The sequence below is a fragment of the Durio zibethinus genome, chromosome 1 (assembly GCF_047325235.1).
Source record: "Durio zibethinus cultivar Kanyao isolate XHJ-2024 chromosome 1, ASM4732523v1, whole genome shotgun sequence".
Taxonomy (NCBI): Eukaryota; Viridiplantae; Streptophyta; class Magnoliopsida; order Malvales; family Malvaceae; genus Durio; species Durio zibethinus.
Genome location: NC_143162.1, coordinates 34,787,572 through 34,805,487, shown reverse-complemented (window position 1 = coordinate 34,805,487; position 17,916 = coordinate 34,787,572). Strand labels below are relative to the sequence as shown.

Sequence of the window (17,916 nt, the reverse complement as noted above, 5' to 3'; positions counted from 1 at the left end):
TGAAAAATATGACCATTAAAAATATTAATGAAAATTTATATAATAAAATTTATAGTATATTTTTATATTTGTAAAATTAAAAAATAGTTAAAAATCACTAAAATTATTTTATTCCAAATAAAAAATTGGAGATAAAATTTATTTAATTAATAATATCCAATTATTAATTTATTATATAATAAAATTTATTTATTTTATTAAATTAAAAAATTATTTAATACTTAACTAATTAAAAAACAAAAACCAAAAAGACAAGAATGTTAAAAATGTTAAAAATATGATGTGGTGAACAACCATCCACCGAACCCATAAGTAGGGTTCTGCTTTTTCACTGAAGTCAGGTAGGACTAATCAAATCGTGCCATTATTATCCAAATATCAAAGCACGATACGATTGCACCAAAAAAATGTTTAAACGCACTGAACAGTGAGAACGATTCATTCCAAATGGAGCCTAATTGACTAAACACAGACGATGCTACTAGGTGGTGCATTAGCCTTCTCCATAGATAATGTATCCGTACTTAAAAAGGCTGCTTTTAACGACGATCAGTCTACTATTTCAACGATCAAAACTGGCTATGTAAAGGTTACATTGGCGACAAAGACATCAAGAAGCAAAAACATGCCAGGTGGAAGAAAATCCCAAAAGTAATAAGACAAGCAAGTGAACGAGAATCATGCTAAATTAACTTGTGGCTTCCAATCGATGAAAGGGACCATAAAAGTTTACTCTCCAAAGAAAAAAAATCTATAGAAAAGACACGAATCTATGTCAAACGATGTAGAAAATTACATATAGATTTCTGGACAGAACAGAAGTTTTGACCTGCATTTGTTCATCAATGGTCTATTTTTCACAGCTATATATAATTCCATCTCTCTACTTTGCTGATTCAATCTACCATTTAATGCCTAACTGAGAATAAATACATGCATCAGATGACTTTTTTATCGTAGAGAAAGTGCATTGGTTCAGAGTTTGCAATGACTAATACATATGGACACCTTTTCCCCACGTTTCAAGAGGAATTATTTATATAGATATACATTATGTATTTAATTTATCTCTTCTTTTATTTTTTGTAATTGATGATGCATGACCTAATTTGATGGGAAGTTGTAATAGTTTCAGCTTCAAATTTCAATCAATCGAGTGATAGGAACAGAGAAAGTGGACATATGAACATACTAAAAGAACATGATTCTTTTCAAGTATTTACTTTCTCCAGCATCAATAGTGAAGTTCTTATCTCTTCTGTTCAGCTTGCCATAAGTGAAAATTATATATGAAAGTATAATATGAAATAAATGTAGCCCAAAAAATAGTAGAAGAATCAAAAGTAAATGTCCATTAAACAAATTTGATATTTTTCTTTCGGTCCAACCGCGTCTGAAACTCAATTGTTCACAAACCGACTGTAAATACTGTTCTAGGAGTTTAGGGCCAAGGTCAGCCTACTTGGTAAGGCCCAAGCACATAGAAAATACCTATCACCTGCATACCGACCGTGGGCTTAAGGTCACAATTATCAACTTGAAAATAAATTTAGCAATTCATATACTTGTATAATATAAAATATTAAAATTTATATATTTATATATTTATATTATATTTTATATAAAAATTATATATTATAATTCATGTTAACATAAAAATATAAAATATAATTTTTATTTTATTAAATTTATATATAATTATTATTATAATTTTAAATTATGTTATTTCGTATTTTATTTTTATATTATATTTATATCGTATTTTCGTATCATATTTTAAATTATCAAATTTATTTAAAAGGAATTAAGTCCATGCAAAGCATTTAATCACTTCAAGAATATATAAAGCAGCTTAACTGAATTATAGCAGATACAGCTTTTACATTTTGCAGCCCAAATTCCGATAATGCAAGCTGCAATGCATTTATCATCAAGAAGAATCTGTTTCTGGGAATTTTTTCAATCATTAAACTACATGATGTGACTGAGAGGAGAAAAGTTAATCGGATGAATCTTGCATCAAAGATTTTGGCAGTAAACTGTGGAGTAATGATGCTAACCTCTGTTTTGGTTTTCATCAAAATTGAGATAAATAAGTAACATAATGGAACTCGGTATGTGAAATTTTCTCTATGCCATTGTTGTTTAACGAGTAATGACATTCAACAAATCATGTTAGTCCCTCTTCAATGCATAACTCCTTTTTGTTTTTTTTTTTTTCTTTTATCCTTTTTGTTTTTTTTATGCCAAGGTTCTCTTTTTTACCATGTAGTGCTCCTTGCTCCCAGTCTAAGATTTTAGGAATGATACTTAATAAAGCAAAGAGCTGGCTAAATTGAGATTTTATCAAGTACATAACGTATATATCTTAGGATCCATTGCTGTTTTCTTTTCAACTATAGAAATTCATAAAAAAATTATTAATCCATCTTATTGTCCTACAGTTATATTTTCATGTTATTCACAAACAAATCACTACATAATTGAAGCCAAACCAAACTTTTCTATTAGATGTAAATCGGAAAAAAGCATCAGTTGCCAGTTTTCTTTTGCTGGCCATTGCATTTATTGGCACTTTATATGGAGTACTATTCCTATACTCATAAACACCGCAATGGGAAATGGGATAGGAATTTACACACCGTTCATATAGGATAATACAGCAAATTATATAGACGGTATTGTAAGCGTTCAAGAGCTTAATAGATCTCGACAGTCCATCCTTTTTTATCCTCAATGCGACCAGTTTGCAGTCCCACGAGTGTTGAGTACAGTTCTTGGCAGACCAAGCTACCCTCTGATTTGAATTCAATTCTGCAAATATACATAAATTACGCGGGTTAATGTAGGGTCAACTAAGATTAACAGTGATTTTCTGTTTTCTTATGGGTCATAAGCTTTCTCTCCATCCTTTTTTAATGGAAACATTTGTTCAATTCTATCAGTTGTTAACCTTCTGTTCTGATGTGTAATGCTACCGACTGGAGCAACTCCAACAGCTGTTCCCGTGCAAAAAACTTCATCAGCATCAACCAAGTCATCGACTGGAATTGCCCGTTCCTCAACCTAACAGTATATTAGTCTTGTATTAAAAATCCCTCTGTCTTATTGCAATATTCGAAATTGGAGATTGGAAATATCAAAGTGTCACCTGGTAACCATGATCCCTAGCAATCTCAAGGATGCTTTTTCGAGTTACCCCTTCTAGAATTGTTCCATTTGTAGCAGGAGTTGAAATAAGATTTCCCTGTAAAAGGTTCAAATAAGTGATTTTTTAAGAGGCCCAAGCCCATGACTTGGGATGTGATGGAGTTTCGTATACCAGTTGACAATACCTTCACAATGAAAATATTACAAGATGAGACCTCCTCCAGATATTTCCTTTTCGCGGCATCAAGGTACAGGACATCAGAAAATCCTCTGTTTTTCGCTCTGGCTATTGCCTTCAGAACCTGTTAACAAAGGCATAAATGCTTAATAAATTTACAATAGGATATAGTAGCCATCATTAGAGAACTCAAAATTAATGAGAAAATAACCTCAACAAATAAAACATTCAATATTGACATTGAAATGTTACTCACTGGAGCGTAGTTTGTGATTGTCTTCACGCCTCCTGCTCCTCCAGCAGAAGCTCGAACAAATTCCTCGTCAATATACAAGTTCAAAGGTGCAGTACCCTCCTGAATCCAGGATGAACAGAATATATGTATGATTTTAACAGGAAACTAAAGTTGGAAACACAAATAATAGAATTGTAAAAGAAGTCCACCTTGAAATAGTTGCGGACAGGGGAAGCATAAATAAGAAATGTATACTCCGGGGCTGGTGCCAAACCTAATATAGGTCCACTCCCCAAAAGCAGAGGCCTAACATACAATGATCCTTTTCCTGCAGGAGGAATCTGCACGAAATCATGGAATCAAGCTGGAAGAAGAAACTGAAGGCTAATTTTCAGGAGACTAGAAAGATAGAAGCACAGTTTTGTCAATTACGGAATTACCCAACGTTTATTAGCGAATACAGTTTCTTTCACTGCATCAACAAATTGTTCAATGGAAGGGGATGGCATGCACATTCTTTCGGCCCCATGCCTCATCCTCGCTGCATTTTGCCCTGGACGGAATAGAAGAATGCGCCCATCTTCTGTCCTGTTAGCTTTCGTGCCTTCATATATGCCCTGGATAGAATTTTTAGCTGAATTCTAAAATAATAATAGGGCAACAGGTAAGGGCTTTGTGACCTTTTCTGATCCTCTTCATCTGGACTCTTTGTCAAAGTTTAAATTAGGGTTTGTCATTTCTTGCGTGTTAAACATGTAACAAAGGTCCCAAAAGAAAAAATTAGTGCGTGTTTAACGAAATCTTTAACTCGAGTACTTGAAAAAGTTAAGTGCACCACTGGTCTCCAACTCAATAACAGTCAAAAAATATTTTACATGTTTCTTCATTTTGATTGTCTGACTCCACGTTTTTTACATGCTAATAAAGTTGAGAAATGTGAATCTGATTTCAAAATCTCTTCCTTTAAACAAAACAAGAACTAGTAATCGTTTCACTTGGCACCATTAATATTTTTTTAGGTGAAAAAGAACAATGAAGGTTCAGCTTGCCTGTCCGTAATTCAAGACTCCTGCGGAAGGGCTTAATTCAATGTTACCATAACGACTGAGCCGTCCTTCTTTAAAATTCTCGTCTTTGGAACATCTCATAACGTACATGTAATCAACTGGTGTCAAACCAAATCCAAGTTTATCCCAATCCACATCAGCGTACTCATTGTCACCGACGCCACCACTTGCAGTAAAAAAAAAAAAGTTAAGAAAAATTGTAAAAAAATTCACCCTATTCAACATTAATCACCTTAATCTTGAATAAAAAAAACAAAACTTAGTGCTATTATATCAATCACTTTTAAAAAGGACAATAATACGTAGATTCCTTTTCTTTTTTTTTTTTTTTATGTAAAAAAAAACCCCTATCATTATCCAAAACCGTGATGTCGTGATCTTAACAACACTAATCTTCAGCCCATCACTTTCAGATGGTGAGCTCCATTGAATTCCAGCAAAGGGTGAGAAACTATTGATTAAATTTGTCAAGCTTTGCAACCGTGTTTTAGCACAATTTTATAGCAGAAGCGAAAGATCCTCTGCTTCATGCAATTACCCATAAGCAGATGGTTGAGTTGCTACTCGCAGAGAAGCAGCAGCCTCAGATGAGCTACGACGATAATCTGCAAGCTACAAACATGTATAAAAAAACATATTAGTTGTACTTTTTCATCCTAACATCCTTGAATTTTTATTTGCCTCAGTTACATATCAGGAAGACATATTCTAACAGTATCTGTTCCAATAATGAGTGAGACCAAGTGGCTTTAAGAAATAAAACTTTTAGGTATATTTCATTATCAAAATACAAACTCAAAAATGGTTATGCCTGTGATTGCTGCCCTGTTTCAATTATTGAAAAATAAAAGAAGAAAACTATACTAAATAGTACTATTGGTAAAGGCATAAACTACAAATCTTATTTGAATGCACTTGAAGGCTTGAAAAGATGAAGCTCAAATGCATCCATGGATAATTGTAGAGTTCATTGATGAGTAGCAAAAGACAAACAAGAGCAAACAGACCAAGAAAAACCCATTTCTTCTCGTAAAACGCTACCTTGAACCAATAAACAAGAAGATTGGGATCACGAAATTCACCGATGAGCAGAGAAGAATATACCAAATATATACTCCCGAAGGAAAAATGAAACAAACAAATTTTCATGCAAACAAAAGCAGTAACAATGATAATGATCAACTGCACATTATTATTAAAGAATCCGAAAATCAAAAATTTTAAAGATTTACATGAAATTGAAAAGGGGCTACTTTACCTTTGATGGAAAAGAAGCAGCCCGTAAGGATTGAACCAGGTTGCGTATGCAAGAACTCCTCTGAACCATTGTTTCTTTTGCTTCTACAATTGTCTTACAACAAAGAACAAAGAAAACGCAATCGAGATCTTTAAGAAAATTTTCAGAGTAAAACAGCTCGCAGATAAAATTTTGAAAGAGATTTCTCAGGAATGAAAAGGAGTTGGAAACAAAGGAAAAATAATTGCAGAATTGTTAAGGTAAGCCGAGAAACGTTTTTGGACAAGAAACGGTACAAAAAAAAGAAAGAAAACATAGCGCCAAAAATAAATAGAGTATCTCTACACGGAATTATCCACCTTAATCCTGACCAATAAAAAAAAGGGAAAAAAAATCCAAGTTGGCTATGGATGAATCCATGCATATCCCAATCTGATACATATTGTAACATTAAAAAGATTATACTATATATATACATTATTATAAAGTCATATTATCAAAATTTGGACTACCCATTTGGGGTTGGTGACGATCACTTTTTCAACAAGGGTTAAAAGTCTATTTAGAGCTTAATTAAAAAATGTAAAAATCAATATCGAGGAATGAAAGAATTGCAATTTATTTGAGAAATTGTTCGAAAATCTTGTTCCAATTCAATATATATGGATTTACTTTGGTCCAAACCTTGCAGTTAAACAATGATGAATTTATTATTTATACAACGGGGGCTATTAGCAGTACCCCATAAAATTACAAAAGGAAAACAAAAAAAATTAGTATACATATTAATAAAAATTTTTATGATTCCACGACTATATGAATCTGTATTAATTCGAAAGTTTTCGTTTTAAATGAGTTTTTTTTTTTTTTTGTAAAATATTTGTATTCATTCATAATATTAATTTTACAAATTTTGATCTCATTAAGATCTTCCACGCGTAGTTTCTCCCTTTTTCCTTTTTTTTTTCTTATTGTTTTCTTTTTTTCTTTTCTTTTCTTTTATTTTCTTCATATTTAATAAATAATCTTTTTTTTAAAATTTTAAGGTTAGTCCATTTGATATTATTGATTAAAAAGTACTTTTTTTGTTTTTCCCCTTTTTTTTTAGTTTTAGCATTTTTTTGTATTTTATTAATTTTAATTGTTTATTTTAATATTTCTTAATTATGTTTGAGATTTTTTTAAATTTTTGTATGAGATTCATTTGATATTATTGATTAAAAAAAATTTAACTATTTTTTTAAAATTAGATTACTTTGAGAGAAGAAAATAACAATAAAAGTATTAATGTGGCACTTGAATTTGATGTTTTTCAAGTTTTTTTTTTATTATTTGTTAAATTTATAATTAAATTTTGTAAAAGAAAGTAACTAATGGAGTTGCCATTTCGTATCTGGTTTTTTTTTCTTTTTTAGTTTTTTAATGAGATAAATTTTATAAAAAAAATTATCAATATAGAAAAAAATGATAAAACAATTCATTTTCGACTAATTTTGATTGATTTAATAAAAACTTTTTCTATATCTAGATTCGATAAGGTGAGGTGATTTTGTCTTTAAATCTTGGTTGGGTCAAAGACGAGCTTCAAGTGCTTTGACCCAAAGCATATATAAAAGTATATTTGTATATGTATTACATTAATAAATTTGTTTTTAATACCTTAATTCTATAAAAATAATACATTTATATAAAATTAAGATGTTATTTATATTAAAAAATATATTTTTATATACATTATATTAAATTAAATTTATTGAATTAATTTAAGATCAAGTTAGATCGAATGTATGTTACACATATATGTTTTGGGTTGGAGACAAATATAAAAAAAAAACTAATATTGAGTTAAAATAGAAATTTAATAGAATTACTATGGTTGATGTCGGGATAAATTTAAACCGACCTTAACTTGATCTGTTGTCATTTATAAATGGAAGGGTCCACGAGACACCTCTATTTGACTTCATTTCTTTTTTTTTTTTTTGTTTTTACTTTTAGCTTTTCCCTTTTTATTTTTTAGTTTTAGCATTTTTATTTTTATTATTTTTAATTGTTTATTATAGTATTTTTAATTATGTTTGAAAAGATAAATTATCAATGAAGTTTTTCGGGTGGCACAATGTCTATGTGGCATCCTTATTTTGTTTCTTTTATTCTTTATAGTTTTTGTCTTTTTTATTTTTTTAATTGGATAAATTTTATAAGAAAACAAGCTATTGGAGATAAGGATGATAAAATAATCAATATTTGATAAGTTTCAACCTACCTCAATTTAATAAAGATGATTTTTCTTTTGAAAATTATGATCGAGTCGAGATCGTAACAGATTTTTTTTTAATGGAGCCAAGTCAAAGGTAGATTTAGAGTGCTCTCGTCCCAACCCTTTTTGAGATATATAAATAATAATCTGATGTCAAGTATGAGTCTGAGTCGAATGGGATCAAGGTGAGAAAAAATCTGTCTTAACCTAATCCATTATCATCCTTAAATGTTGGTGTCCACATGATACCATAATTTGGCTCTCTTTTCTTTTTTTCTTTTTGCTCTGGTCCTTTTTTTTTTTTCCATTTTTGGTTTTATCCTTTTTTTAATTATTTATTTTAGTATTTCTTAACTATGTTTAAACAGATAAATTTGAAAACAATGGATTTGGATTTGTTATATAAGATGTGAGAATGCAATTAACACATTATAGACAAATTAATTGATAAATTTTCATTGATCAATTGCATTCATTAAAAAATTATAAACAAAATTATACTTACTGATTTATTAAATTTATTATAAATAAAAAATATATATAATCTTCAGCAACGTGCGGGTTTATTTCTAGTAATTGTAAAATTTGCAAATGGAACCTATTGAGTTTCAAAAGATACAAACTTAATGAGACAAATTAGTCGAACAAAACAATACAGTTGAAGAGTTACAATTTTTGATAAAATTCTTTATAAATAAAAATGTCAGAAATCATTTTAAAATATGAATGAAGAACAACACTTAAAACATTTTCTCTGTCTCCCCTCTTATTTACAAATTAAGATAAGTTTTTTAGACATTATTTGATGCAGAAATCTTTTATTAGAGGTTTGATAATCTTTAATAAATTTTTGGTAAATTGTTATATAATTTTGATAAACTTTGATATTATTTTGATAATATATGATATAATTATGATAATAAATCTTTAATACAATTTTAGAAACTTTTGATAAAATTTTAATATAATTTTGATAACTATTAAAACAAATTTGGTAACATATATTGGATACAAATTTGATATAATTTTGATAATTTTTAATATAATTTTGATAACCTTGCATAGAACTAATTAACAGCAGGTCAAGAGTCAGGAAATTGAAATCATTATCAGCATACTACGATTATTTACTGATCTTGCATTATTGAGTATTAACCAAGCATTAATATTAATTTGTGATCGTTAGGGGTGAGTAGTCGATCAGATCGGTCTGAAAAAATTAATAACTGAATTAACCAATTTTTATTCTATTAGTAACCGAACCAACCGATAAAATTTTAACTAACTGATTTAACCGAATCGAAAATCGATTCGATTCGGTTAGTTTGATTAAATAATCGAATTTTTCACCATTTTTTCTCTTATTTTGAATAAATATTTAGCTATAAATTCAATCTAATAAAACTCAAATTCACATACCATTCAAACTAAATTACTAAAGAATTTAATAATTTTTACAATATTTTACAAGAAAAAAGACAAATAAGTACTCTAACAAACAAACTTATTTAATCAAAATAAATTAAATAATAAGTTTTAAAAAGTATTATTCTAACATATATCAAATAACAAATAAAGCCATCAATACATAATAATTGTCATTTCAACACATAAACAAGTTTTCCAGAGTCAAGAGACCAACTTAAAAAAGCAAATCAAGCAAATATACTTCTCATAACTTCGGTGCAAAACATAAAAGACATTTTAAGTTGGCAAATTGAGCTAACAGCTCATACAAAACATAAAACAAGCTAATGATGGATATAAAAGTTCATAAAAAACATAAAATAAGCTAATTAAAGGACATTCCAAGTTCTAACAGCATTCTTCATACATGAACCTCATAACTTTGGTGCATATCCTTCATTTTTTCCTAAGATGTCAAAGAGATCAAAACTTTAATTAGTTGTCAAAGAATACAATAAATATTTTTTAAATGCAAATATTCATAAAAATTAATAATGAAATTACCTCAAAAGGTCCATGCACATTTTTCTTAATCAATTACTGGATCTAAGGTAATTTTTGACAAATCTAAAAATATATAAGCAAAAAATAACAAAAGTAAGCTTTAAACAAATAAAAAAATAAAAAATAATAATCTTTAAAAAATAAATTATGGTATAAATAAATTATTACCTAAATTCAGTTTGTCAAGCTATGTCAATCATCTTCAGGTTGAAATGAATCAAGATTAAAAAATCTACGTAACCAATCTTGAGCACAAATAAAGGCTTGCACAATTTTAGAAGTTAAAGAGTTCCTATATGCATCAAGCACATAACCACCAGTGCTAAAAGCAAATTCGGAAGCAACTGTGGATATAGGAATTGCCAATACATCATGAGCTAGATGGAAAAGGATAGGAAACTTATGGTTATTGAATTTTTACCAAGTTAAAACATCAAAGTCATCACTATCATCACCATCAGGCTCTTCACTCAAATATTTAGCCAATTCTGATTTATGTTCATCTTTACCATGTTCAATCTTATACCTCTTGTACTTGGACTTAAAGTTTTCCTTCTTTTTTGTCATTCCATTTTCACTTTCATCATTAGTGGGCTGTGACATTGGGCTCACTTGACTACTTTTACCAACTTGCTCAGACTAAGGTTCTAACATTCTTTTGTATTCATTAAACAAGTCTTCTATTGCTTGTTGTACTTTTTTAATCATCAATGAAGTTTTATCAAAAGAATACATTTTCATAAAGCAATATTCAACAAAATGAAATTTTTTGAAGGATCAAGACGAAAAGCAATATAAACCAACATATTCATTTTCTCTATATTTTATCAATACTTATCATATTTATCTTTCATTCTCTTTGTCATTGCATTCAACTCAACATCAAGATTTAATTGTCATTCTCACAAAGTGGAATAAATATCACATATATCATACAAAAAAGTATTAGATGTGACGTAACAAGTACCTGAAACTTTCACGATGAGATCATAAAATTGTTGCAAGAAAAGGTAAAACTTCATAACAATTGCCCAATCATTTTGATCGGGCACCCCATTTTCGATTAAAAGCTCACATCTATAATAAGGATCAATATCATCAAATGCATCAAATGCCCTTTCAAACTTTTGAGCTGCATCCAACATCAAATAAATAAAATTTCATCTAGTGTTAACATCCAAACACAATAAACTTTTACTCTGAATATGTTCATTCACAACACACTCTTTAAACTTAGTTAACTTGGAAGGTGATTGTCTCACATATCTTATTGCCCCTCTAACACAAGCAATTATTTCATTCATTTTCTTCAATCCATCACAAATAATAAGATTAACAATATGTGCAGTGCATCTCAAATAAAGATATTTGCCTCTCAAAATACTAGTTTCAGCATTGTTAAATTTTTTCCTCAAATATGAAATTGCAACATCATTAGAACTAGCATTATCAACTGTAGCAGTAAAAATCTTATCAATCCTCCAATCACACAAACATTTTTCAATCACCTTACCAATAGTTTCACCTTTGTGACTAGAAATGAGATAAAAATTTAATATCTTTTTGTTTAGTTTTCAATCTTTGTCTATGAAGTCAGTCGTAAGACACATATAATTGACCATTTGTAATGAGGTCCATGTGTCAGTGGTAAGAGATACTCTTGTAAAAAATGATTTCATGAATTGCTTTAAATGAGTCTTTTCATCAATATAAAGTTGATAGCAATCCCTAACAACTATCTATTGTGATGGTACACGAAATCTAGGACATGCAACTGACATACAATACTTAAATCTTTTCGACTCCACAAATCTAAATGGCAACTCTTTAGAATGATCATTTTAGCTACAACTTTTCTAACAACATCTTGATTAAATTTTCAAATGCCTAAAGATTTCACTCCTCTTTATGGCAACATTAATTCTGTTTGAGTACCATTATCCCCACTAACATGAAGAAGCTTTTTACAAGAATTCAAGTAATGCTTTAAAGCAGTGGTTCCATTCTTTTTAGGATCAGCAAAAAATTCTCTGTCATAATAATTACACCTAGCTTTACGATTACATTTCTCATTAACAAATTTAGTAAAGTGGTCCCATACCTTTGACCATGGCTTAGATGCTCGTCTTATCACTTTGAAATTCACAGTTTCACTTTTTGTTACTTCATCATGTGCAGGAAGTTGGAGGCCAATTGTGTTTGATTAGGTGTAAAATCCAAAATCATATCATTCACTTCATTGGACATCTTTAAAAAAAAAAATCAAATTATATCAAACAATAAAAAATAAATAATTATATTATATTAAAATAATAAATAAAAATAAAATTATATTCAAATAATGAAACAATAATAAAATAGTGGTCACACAATTATTGAACACATTGGATATTCAAATAATGAAATAGTCTGTTGATCAAACTATATATTAGTTGCTTGTTTTATCATCGAACATTTTAAGTATCTAGCATAGTTTAGGCTAATTTTTTTAGCTTTTAATTTAAATATCTAACACAATTTAGATTAATTAGTTGCTTGTTTTAGCTTTTATGATAACTCAGTATTTAATGTCTAAAGCCAAAAAATATAGGTAGGAAATAATAAGTTAGGAACTCTTTATTATGTCCATTATTGACAACTCAAAATTCAATGTCTTTAGATGTTACTAGTAATTTGTAAGGATTATAATATTTAATCATTCGAATTTTGATTTAAATGATTCATAAGCTTTACATTAATCATTAATTGTTGTGAATTCTGATAGTTGCATTTATGTCACTAAAAAAATTCAACATTTTAATTCATTTATAAAAAAATGAAAGATTATTAATTTCAATGATTTAAATTTAAATTATGATTATTTTAAATATAAATAAAAAGTAAATTTTTTAAAATTATGTCCAAATTAAAAAGGTATGAAAAAATGAAAATATATTTTAGGGAATCAAAGGAGTACGGTATTTTTCAAGAGTTTATTTTATGCTTTGATAACAAGCACTACTGGGAACCATGATTCCTAAAAGATCTCACTTAGAATAAAAAAGAACACCCAAACCAATGAAGGAAGTCGAGACTATTTGAAGTTTACCAAAGGTGCTGAAAAGCCCAGGAAAGAAAATGGGGTTTTTATTTCATTAACATGGGCACACCCTGGGGTTTGTTAACAAACTAAATAGAAAAAGAAACAGAAGAAATGGTCTAAAAAGTGTAGAAATGAATAGTACAAACCATCTATTCCCTTTTAGGATAGTAACAGAGGTTGGCATAGTGGATGGATTCTCCCCCACAAGTCTTGTGCTTTCGTATCCATAAAATAGGATGAGGATTGAACTTTCCAAAGGTCAACAAAGAAATCTAAAGCACGAGCTTTCTTTTTTAAGGATGCATCTACGTATAAGGTAAGTAAGGATTAAAAGATAAAATTCTAAGGATCTACCTATATGATCGATTCCTCAATACGAATTAGGATAGAAATACTCTTTTTCTTGTAGTCTTGAAAGACAAAACCACAAACCATTTCCCCAAAGCATCTCTGATAGAACCTCTCGCACCTTTAAACATTCTGTCAAAACGCAGGAAAAAAAATAGGCCTTCTATTTCATTCTGCCAAAGGTACTAAAAAGCACCAGCAAAAAAAATGGGGCTTCTATTTCATTACCGTGGGCACAACCTAGGGTTGGGGTTTAGGTTGGCACCTCTTATGCTTTAGCTTAGACCAGACAGAAAGAATACAACCCTAAACAAAGACATATATGAAAAGATTTTGCGTACTCCTCACTAGCTTCAAGAAGCAAGAAGAAATTTATCCTTGGTAACTGTTATAGTATCACGGTAAAAGAAAAAATAAAGGTTATCAGAATTTAGGAACTTACGATGGTGTCTTGGGTTACTAAGGAAGATTGATCTCTACAACTGTCTGATCTTGTGCAACAAATTAAAAAGAGTAAAAGATTAAGAGGGAAGCAGTCGAGCAAGAGACTAAGAGGGAGGCAAAGATGCAAGAGACTGAGGGGGAGCAAACTGCAAAGAGCAAAAAAAAGGCACGGCAAGATGCAACAGATTGAGGGGGAGTAAAGAGTACAAAGTGGGCACGACGTAAGTGGGGTGGGTTAGAAAAAGTAAGTTAAATTTAGGATTTTTTAAAGAGAATTTACATATTTACCTTTAGTTATTATAAGATTGATTAATTCGATTATCAATTTTGAAAACCTATAACCAACCGATTTAACCAATTTAATCGATCTCAAAATCGACTACAACCTAAAATCGACCAAACCAAACCAAAATGACCGTATTTCATTAATTTCAGTCGATTAAATCGGTTTGAACCGATTTCTATTCACCCCTAGTGATCGTAGCATGGAACATCAATAAGGCTCTGTTATGATGCAATAGCTTGAAGGATCAACAACGAGAGTGCTTTGCCACTGATGTATAAATGGCCTGCAGAAATAATATGTACTCTTAGTAGCAAATATCTAAATGAACTTGAACTAAGTAAACTGTAATGGAAAAAAAAAGGTACCAATTTTGTGCAATTCCCCGTACAAATCCACATTTAAAATTGATTATGCTTAATCAAACCATTCATCAAAAATATGTAAAATTCAAAAAATTTATAAGTTTTTTATTTTGTCGAATACTATCTAATCAATTTTAAAAAATTCTCAATCAAATCTGTTATGAAATTTGAATCGCCATCCCAACACACAAAGGAACATATATAAAATCTAAACCTATTTTTCAAATCATATCATCACATTTTTGTAACTTAGGTCAAAGAAAAGCAACCAACGAATGATTAATTCAAGTGATAAAAAAATGTATTATTTGTGTTGTCTAAATTTGAATTTATTGAAAATTTGTAAAAAAAAATAATTTTTTTTTATAAATTCATTAAATCAAATATAAAAAACCTCTTTGAATGATCCGAAAAATGATACACTTAACAAAATTCAAGACCCCATTGCCATTAAATTAAAAAAAAAAGGCATACAGCATTAAAAGCTCATTTATAACAATAAGATTGTAAGCATAGTCTTCCTTTTGGTATATATATATATATGTTATAGCCTGAAGTCATCTACAAATTGAAAAGTATTACAAACTCAAAGTACCAACTGAAATAGGAATAAAAGAAAAAAAAAACAGTTTGAACAAAGAAAACATAAAATAAAATCATCTATCAAACAAAACCTAAGTTAATCAAAATAATTTACATATAAAATACTATAGTCAGCAAATTATTGAATTTTCAAATTAAAAGAGCACCTTGGAAAGAAATAAAAAAAAAAAAAAAAAAAAAACGAGGAAGGACAAATTATTAAATGTTCATACAACAGCAATATGGAACATGTCCCGTAACAATTAAATTAGAGATACTACCATTTTCAAATTGAATATTGAAAACCTTGGCTGTAAGCAATTTCAATATCTTCTTTTTTAGTAATCACAGTAAGAATTATGCCTGTTAGTACTGGAGTGGAGATTGTATTATCTTGCAATTTATACAGAATAAAATATAATAAAATCAATAGAACGCAACGGTGATGAGAGAAACATTCTTTTTGAAATAGATTAGGATAATATGAATTCACATGCGAGCAATCCTTCCACAGAGAAAATTAAAAACCAAATGCATCCATACCGTGGTGAATTATTATAGATCGGAACGTCCAAAAACTATTTTAATTAGTATAGTTTACATTAAAGTTTGAACTTAAATATTTACCTTTATGCAGAGTTTCTGTAACTTGTAATGTAAAAAATTTCAATGACTTAGCATATAAAGCCTGTTTGGCAATAACAAATAACAATCAAAATTTTTGGGACAGGAATGCGTGGCTTAAAAATAGCAAATGGCCTATGGTTTTAGAAATGCAATGACACCAGAGAAAAGTGAAGACTTGATAAGTTGCATAACAGAACCCAAAAAAAAAAAAAAAACCATCATATTTTATCAATCTTATCAATCATAAAATTTCAAGAATACCAATCATATTTTACTTTAAATAAATACCTATTTTATTACTACTAAGTTTTAATACAATAGACAATAGCCAGAAAAAGAACCACCAAAATCAAACATCATCATTGAAATGAACAAGACTTATAATTTACCTATGAGCATCCGATGGAGTAGTTCGGAACCATGAAGAAGAGAAAGACAACGAGCCATATTGTGAAGATGCAGCAGCCAATCGAAGTCGATGGTGGACCTGCAAAGAATCAAGCTGTTCGTTTAATTAAAAGGGTACGTAAAATGAATTGGTTTTGTTGTTATTACCGATATGGAAAGAAAGAGCTGGATACCTTGAGAGAAGAGGAGAACTGCACTATAATAGCATTGGTAAAGCTGAGGTGAATAAGGAGCATCTCTGTTTCTAGGCTGTCTTTTTTTTGTTTTCTTGGGTTTCCTTGGGAGGAGGATTCCAGGATTTTTCAAGTTTTGATCGTCCAATTATCTAGTGTGATTTGTCAGGAGTCCAATGCCTACGTTATTCGCTAGAAAAATTCTCCCCCCGCTTGGGACAGTTTAGACTAGACACCATCAACAAAGTTCTTGTATATATATATATATATATATATATATATATATATATATATATATATATATATTTTCCCTTTCTTTCTGTAAAGGTTCCATATATAGAAGAAATTAAAAGAAAAAAAAAAGGAAAGAAAAATATCATATTGTTTGGCTTTTATCTGTCCTTTTTCTTACAATTCTAGTGGCATCATGCAAAACTTTATCATCCATTTCGCCATTGAACAGCCTCTTGCTGGCAAAAGTTGGAAGAATCAACTCTTTCTTATTCACAAATATCCTCATTTGTTATTTCAATTCTTCATTTTCATTTTTTAAGTAAGATAGCATTGGGCTGAATTAGTAATAATCATAGCATCGGGGTGATATTATGTGGATTCCATGGATCAAGCATCATTTCTTATTCAAAAATGGGTTTTATTTTTTCTTGCCAGAATTTGTTGATAAATTCAGATGATCAACTGTGATTAAACCAGATTTAGTTGACCTAAAAGTTTATTCTTAATAACAAGTTTATTTCTTGTCATAATGATTTCCAAAACCCCCACAGAAACAATTATTAAAATAAAGTCAGGAACAATTATAACACCGATCTGATAGCAGCAATCATAATAGAAACAATTCGAAGCAGTAAATACTAAATCAGAACTGGCGGACATACATAGGAAAACAAAAAGGAGTTATTACAAAATAGCACAAGAACTCGAAGGTTGAGGATTTTCGGCAGAAGAGTTGACCCCAGGCCAGTCACGGCATTGGCAGCGTTGGGCTTCAGCCACACGCTTATAGACAGACGGAACATGTCTTCCGCAGCCTCCCCATGTTGTTTTCCCGCATGTTGAGCACTTCACTTCGTAACACATCTTGCTTTGTTCCTCCTCTGTGTTCTTTCCTCTACTGGCTTAATTGTTTCTAACCTAATTCTTTTCCCTTGTTGCCCTGTTTTAAAAGGAATTGAATCGAATAAAAGCCACCGACCTTTTTTTTTTTCTTGTTATACTAGTATCCGTCTCATCATATCGAAAACCAGGGCTACATTGAGATTATCGTTTCGTTTCAGTGTGCGGTCGTATATGGGCTGAGGACCCGAGAGACGCCTAAACCTAGCCTATTAACAATAAGACTTGGACTTGGTTCTTTGTTTCACTTGGATCGAATGCGCTTAGTTTTCAGGCCTTCAGTTTTTGATTTAAGGTGAAACTCAATGAACAAGATGATCTTTAGTCTTAGTCCCTTGGGCTGGCCTTTTACAACACATATGAATTGAATAC

The 17,916-nt window shown here is 29.9% G+C and overlaps 1 protein-coding gene and 1 long non-coding RNA gene across 12 annotated transcripts; both read right to left on the bottom strand.

Annotated features, from left to right (window-relative positions):
- Window positions 1-2,483: 2,483 nt before the first annotated feature.
- On the bottom strand, window positions 2,484-6,163 carry LOC111312519 (branched-chain-amino-acid aminotransferase 2, chloroplastic-like). 8 transcript variants are annotated; one of them, XM_089766680.1, is made up of 10 exons: window positions 5,889-6,163; window positions 5,169-5,242; window positions 4,613-4,796; window positions 4,004-4,204; window positions 3,773-3,904; window positions 3,585-3,683; window positions 3,336-3,452; window positions 3,152-3,247; window positions 2,954-3,066; window positions 2,484-2,814 (listed from the first exon to the last, which is right to left on the bottom strand). In XM_089766680.1, the coding sequence occupies exons 1-10, from the start codon at window positions 5,955-5,957 to the stop codon at window positions 2,700-2,702; spliced, it is 1,200 nt and encodes a 399-aa protein (XP_089622806.1). In that variant the 5' UTR covers window positions 5,958-6,163; the 3' UTR covers window positions 2,484-2,699. The 8 variants fall into 8 exon arrangements, with proteins under 8 accessions (XP_089622806.1, XP_089622809.1, XP_089622798.1 ...); XM_089766683.1 differs by having other exon boundaries at window positions 4,004-4,180; XM_089766672.1 differs by lacking the exon at window positions 5,889-6,163 and adding an exon at window positions 5,672-5,797.
- A 3,606-nt stretch (window positions 6,164-9,769) lies between these two features.
- On the bottom strand, window positions 9,770-17,715 carry LOC149520569 (uncharacterized). Of its 4 annotated transcripts, none has more exons than XR_016345730.1 (5): window positions 16,411-17,715; window positions 16,219-16,316; window positions 12,200-12,345; window positions 10,099-11,230; window positions 9,770-10,000 (listed from the first exon to the last, which is right to left on the bottom strand). It is a non-coding gene; the product is annotated as an uncharacterized LOC149520569 (long non-coding RNA). The 4 variants fall into 4 exon arrangements; XR_016345724.1 differs by lacking the exon at window positions 12,200-12,345 and having other exon boundaries at window positions 10,099-10,161; window positions 11,066-11,230; window positions 16,411-17,700; XR_016345731.1 differs by lacking the exon at window positions 16,411-17,715 and having other exon boundaries at window positions 16,219-16,402.
- Window positions 17,716-17,916: the final 201 nt, after the last annotated feature.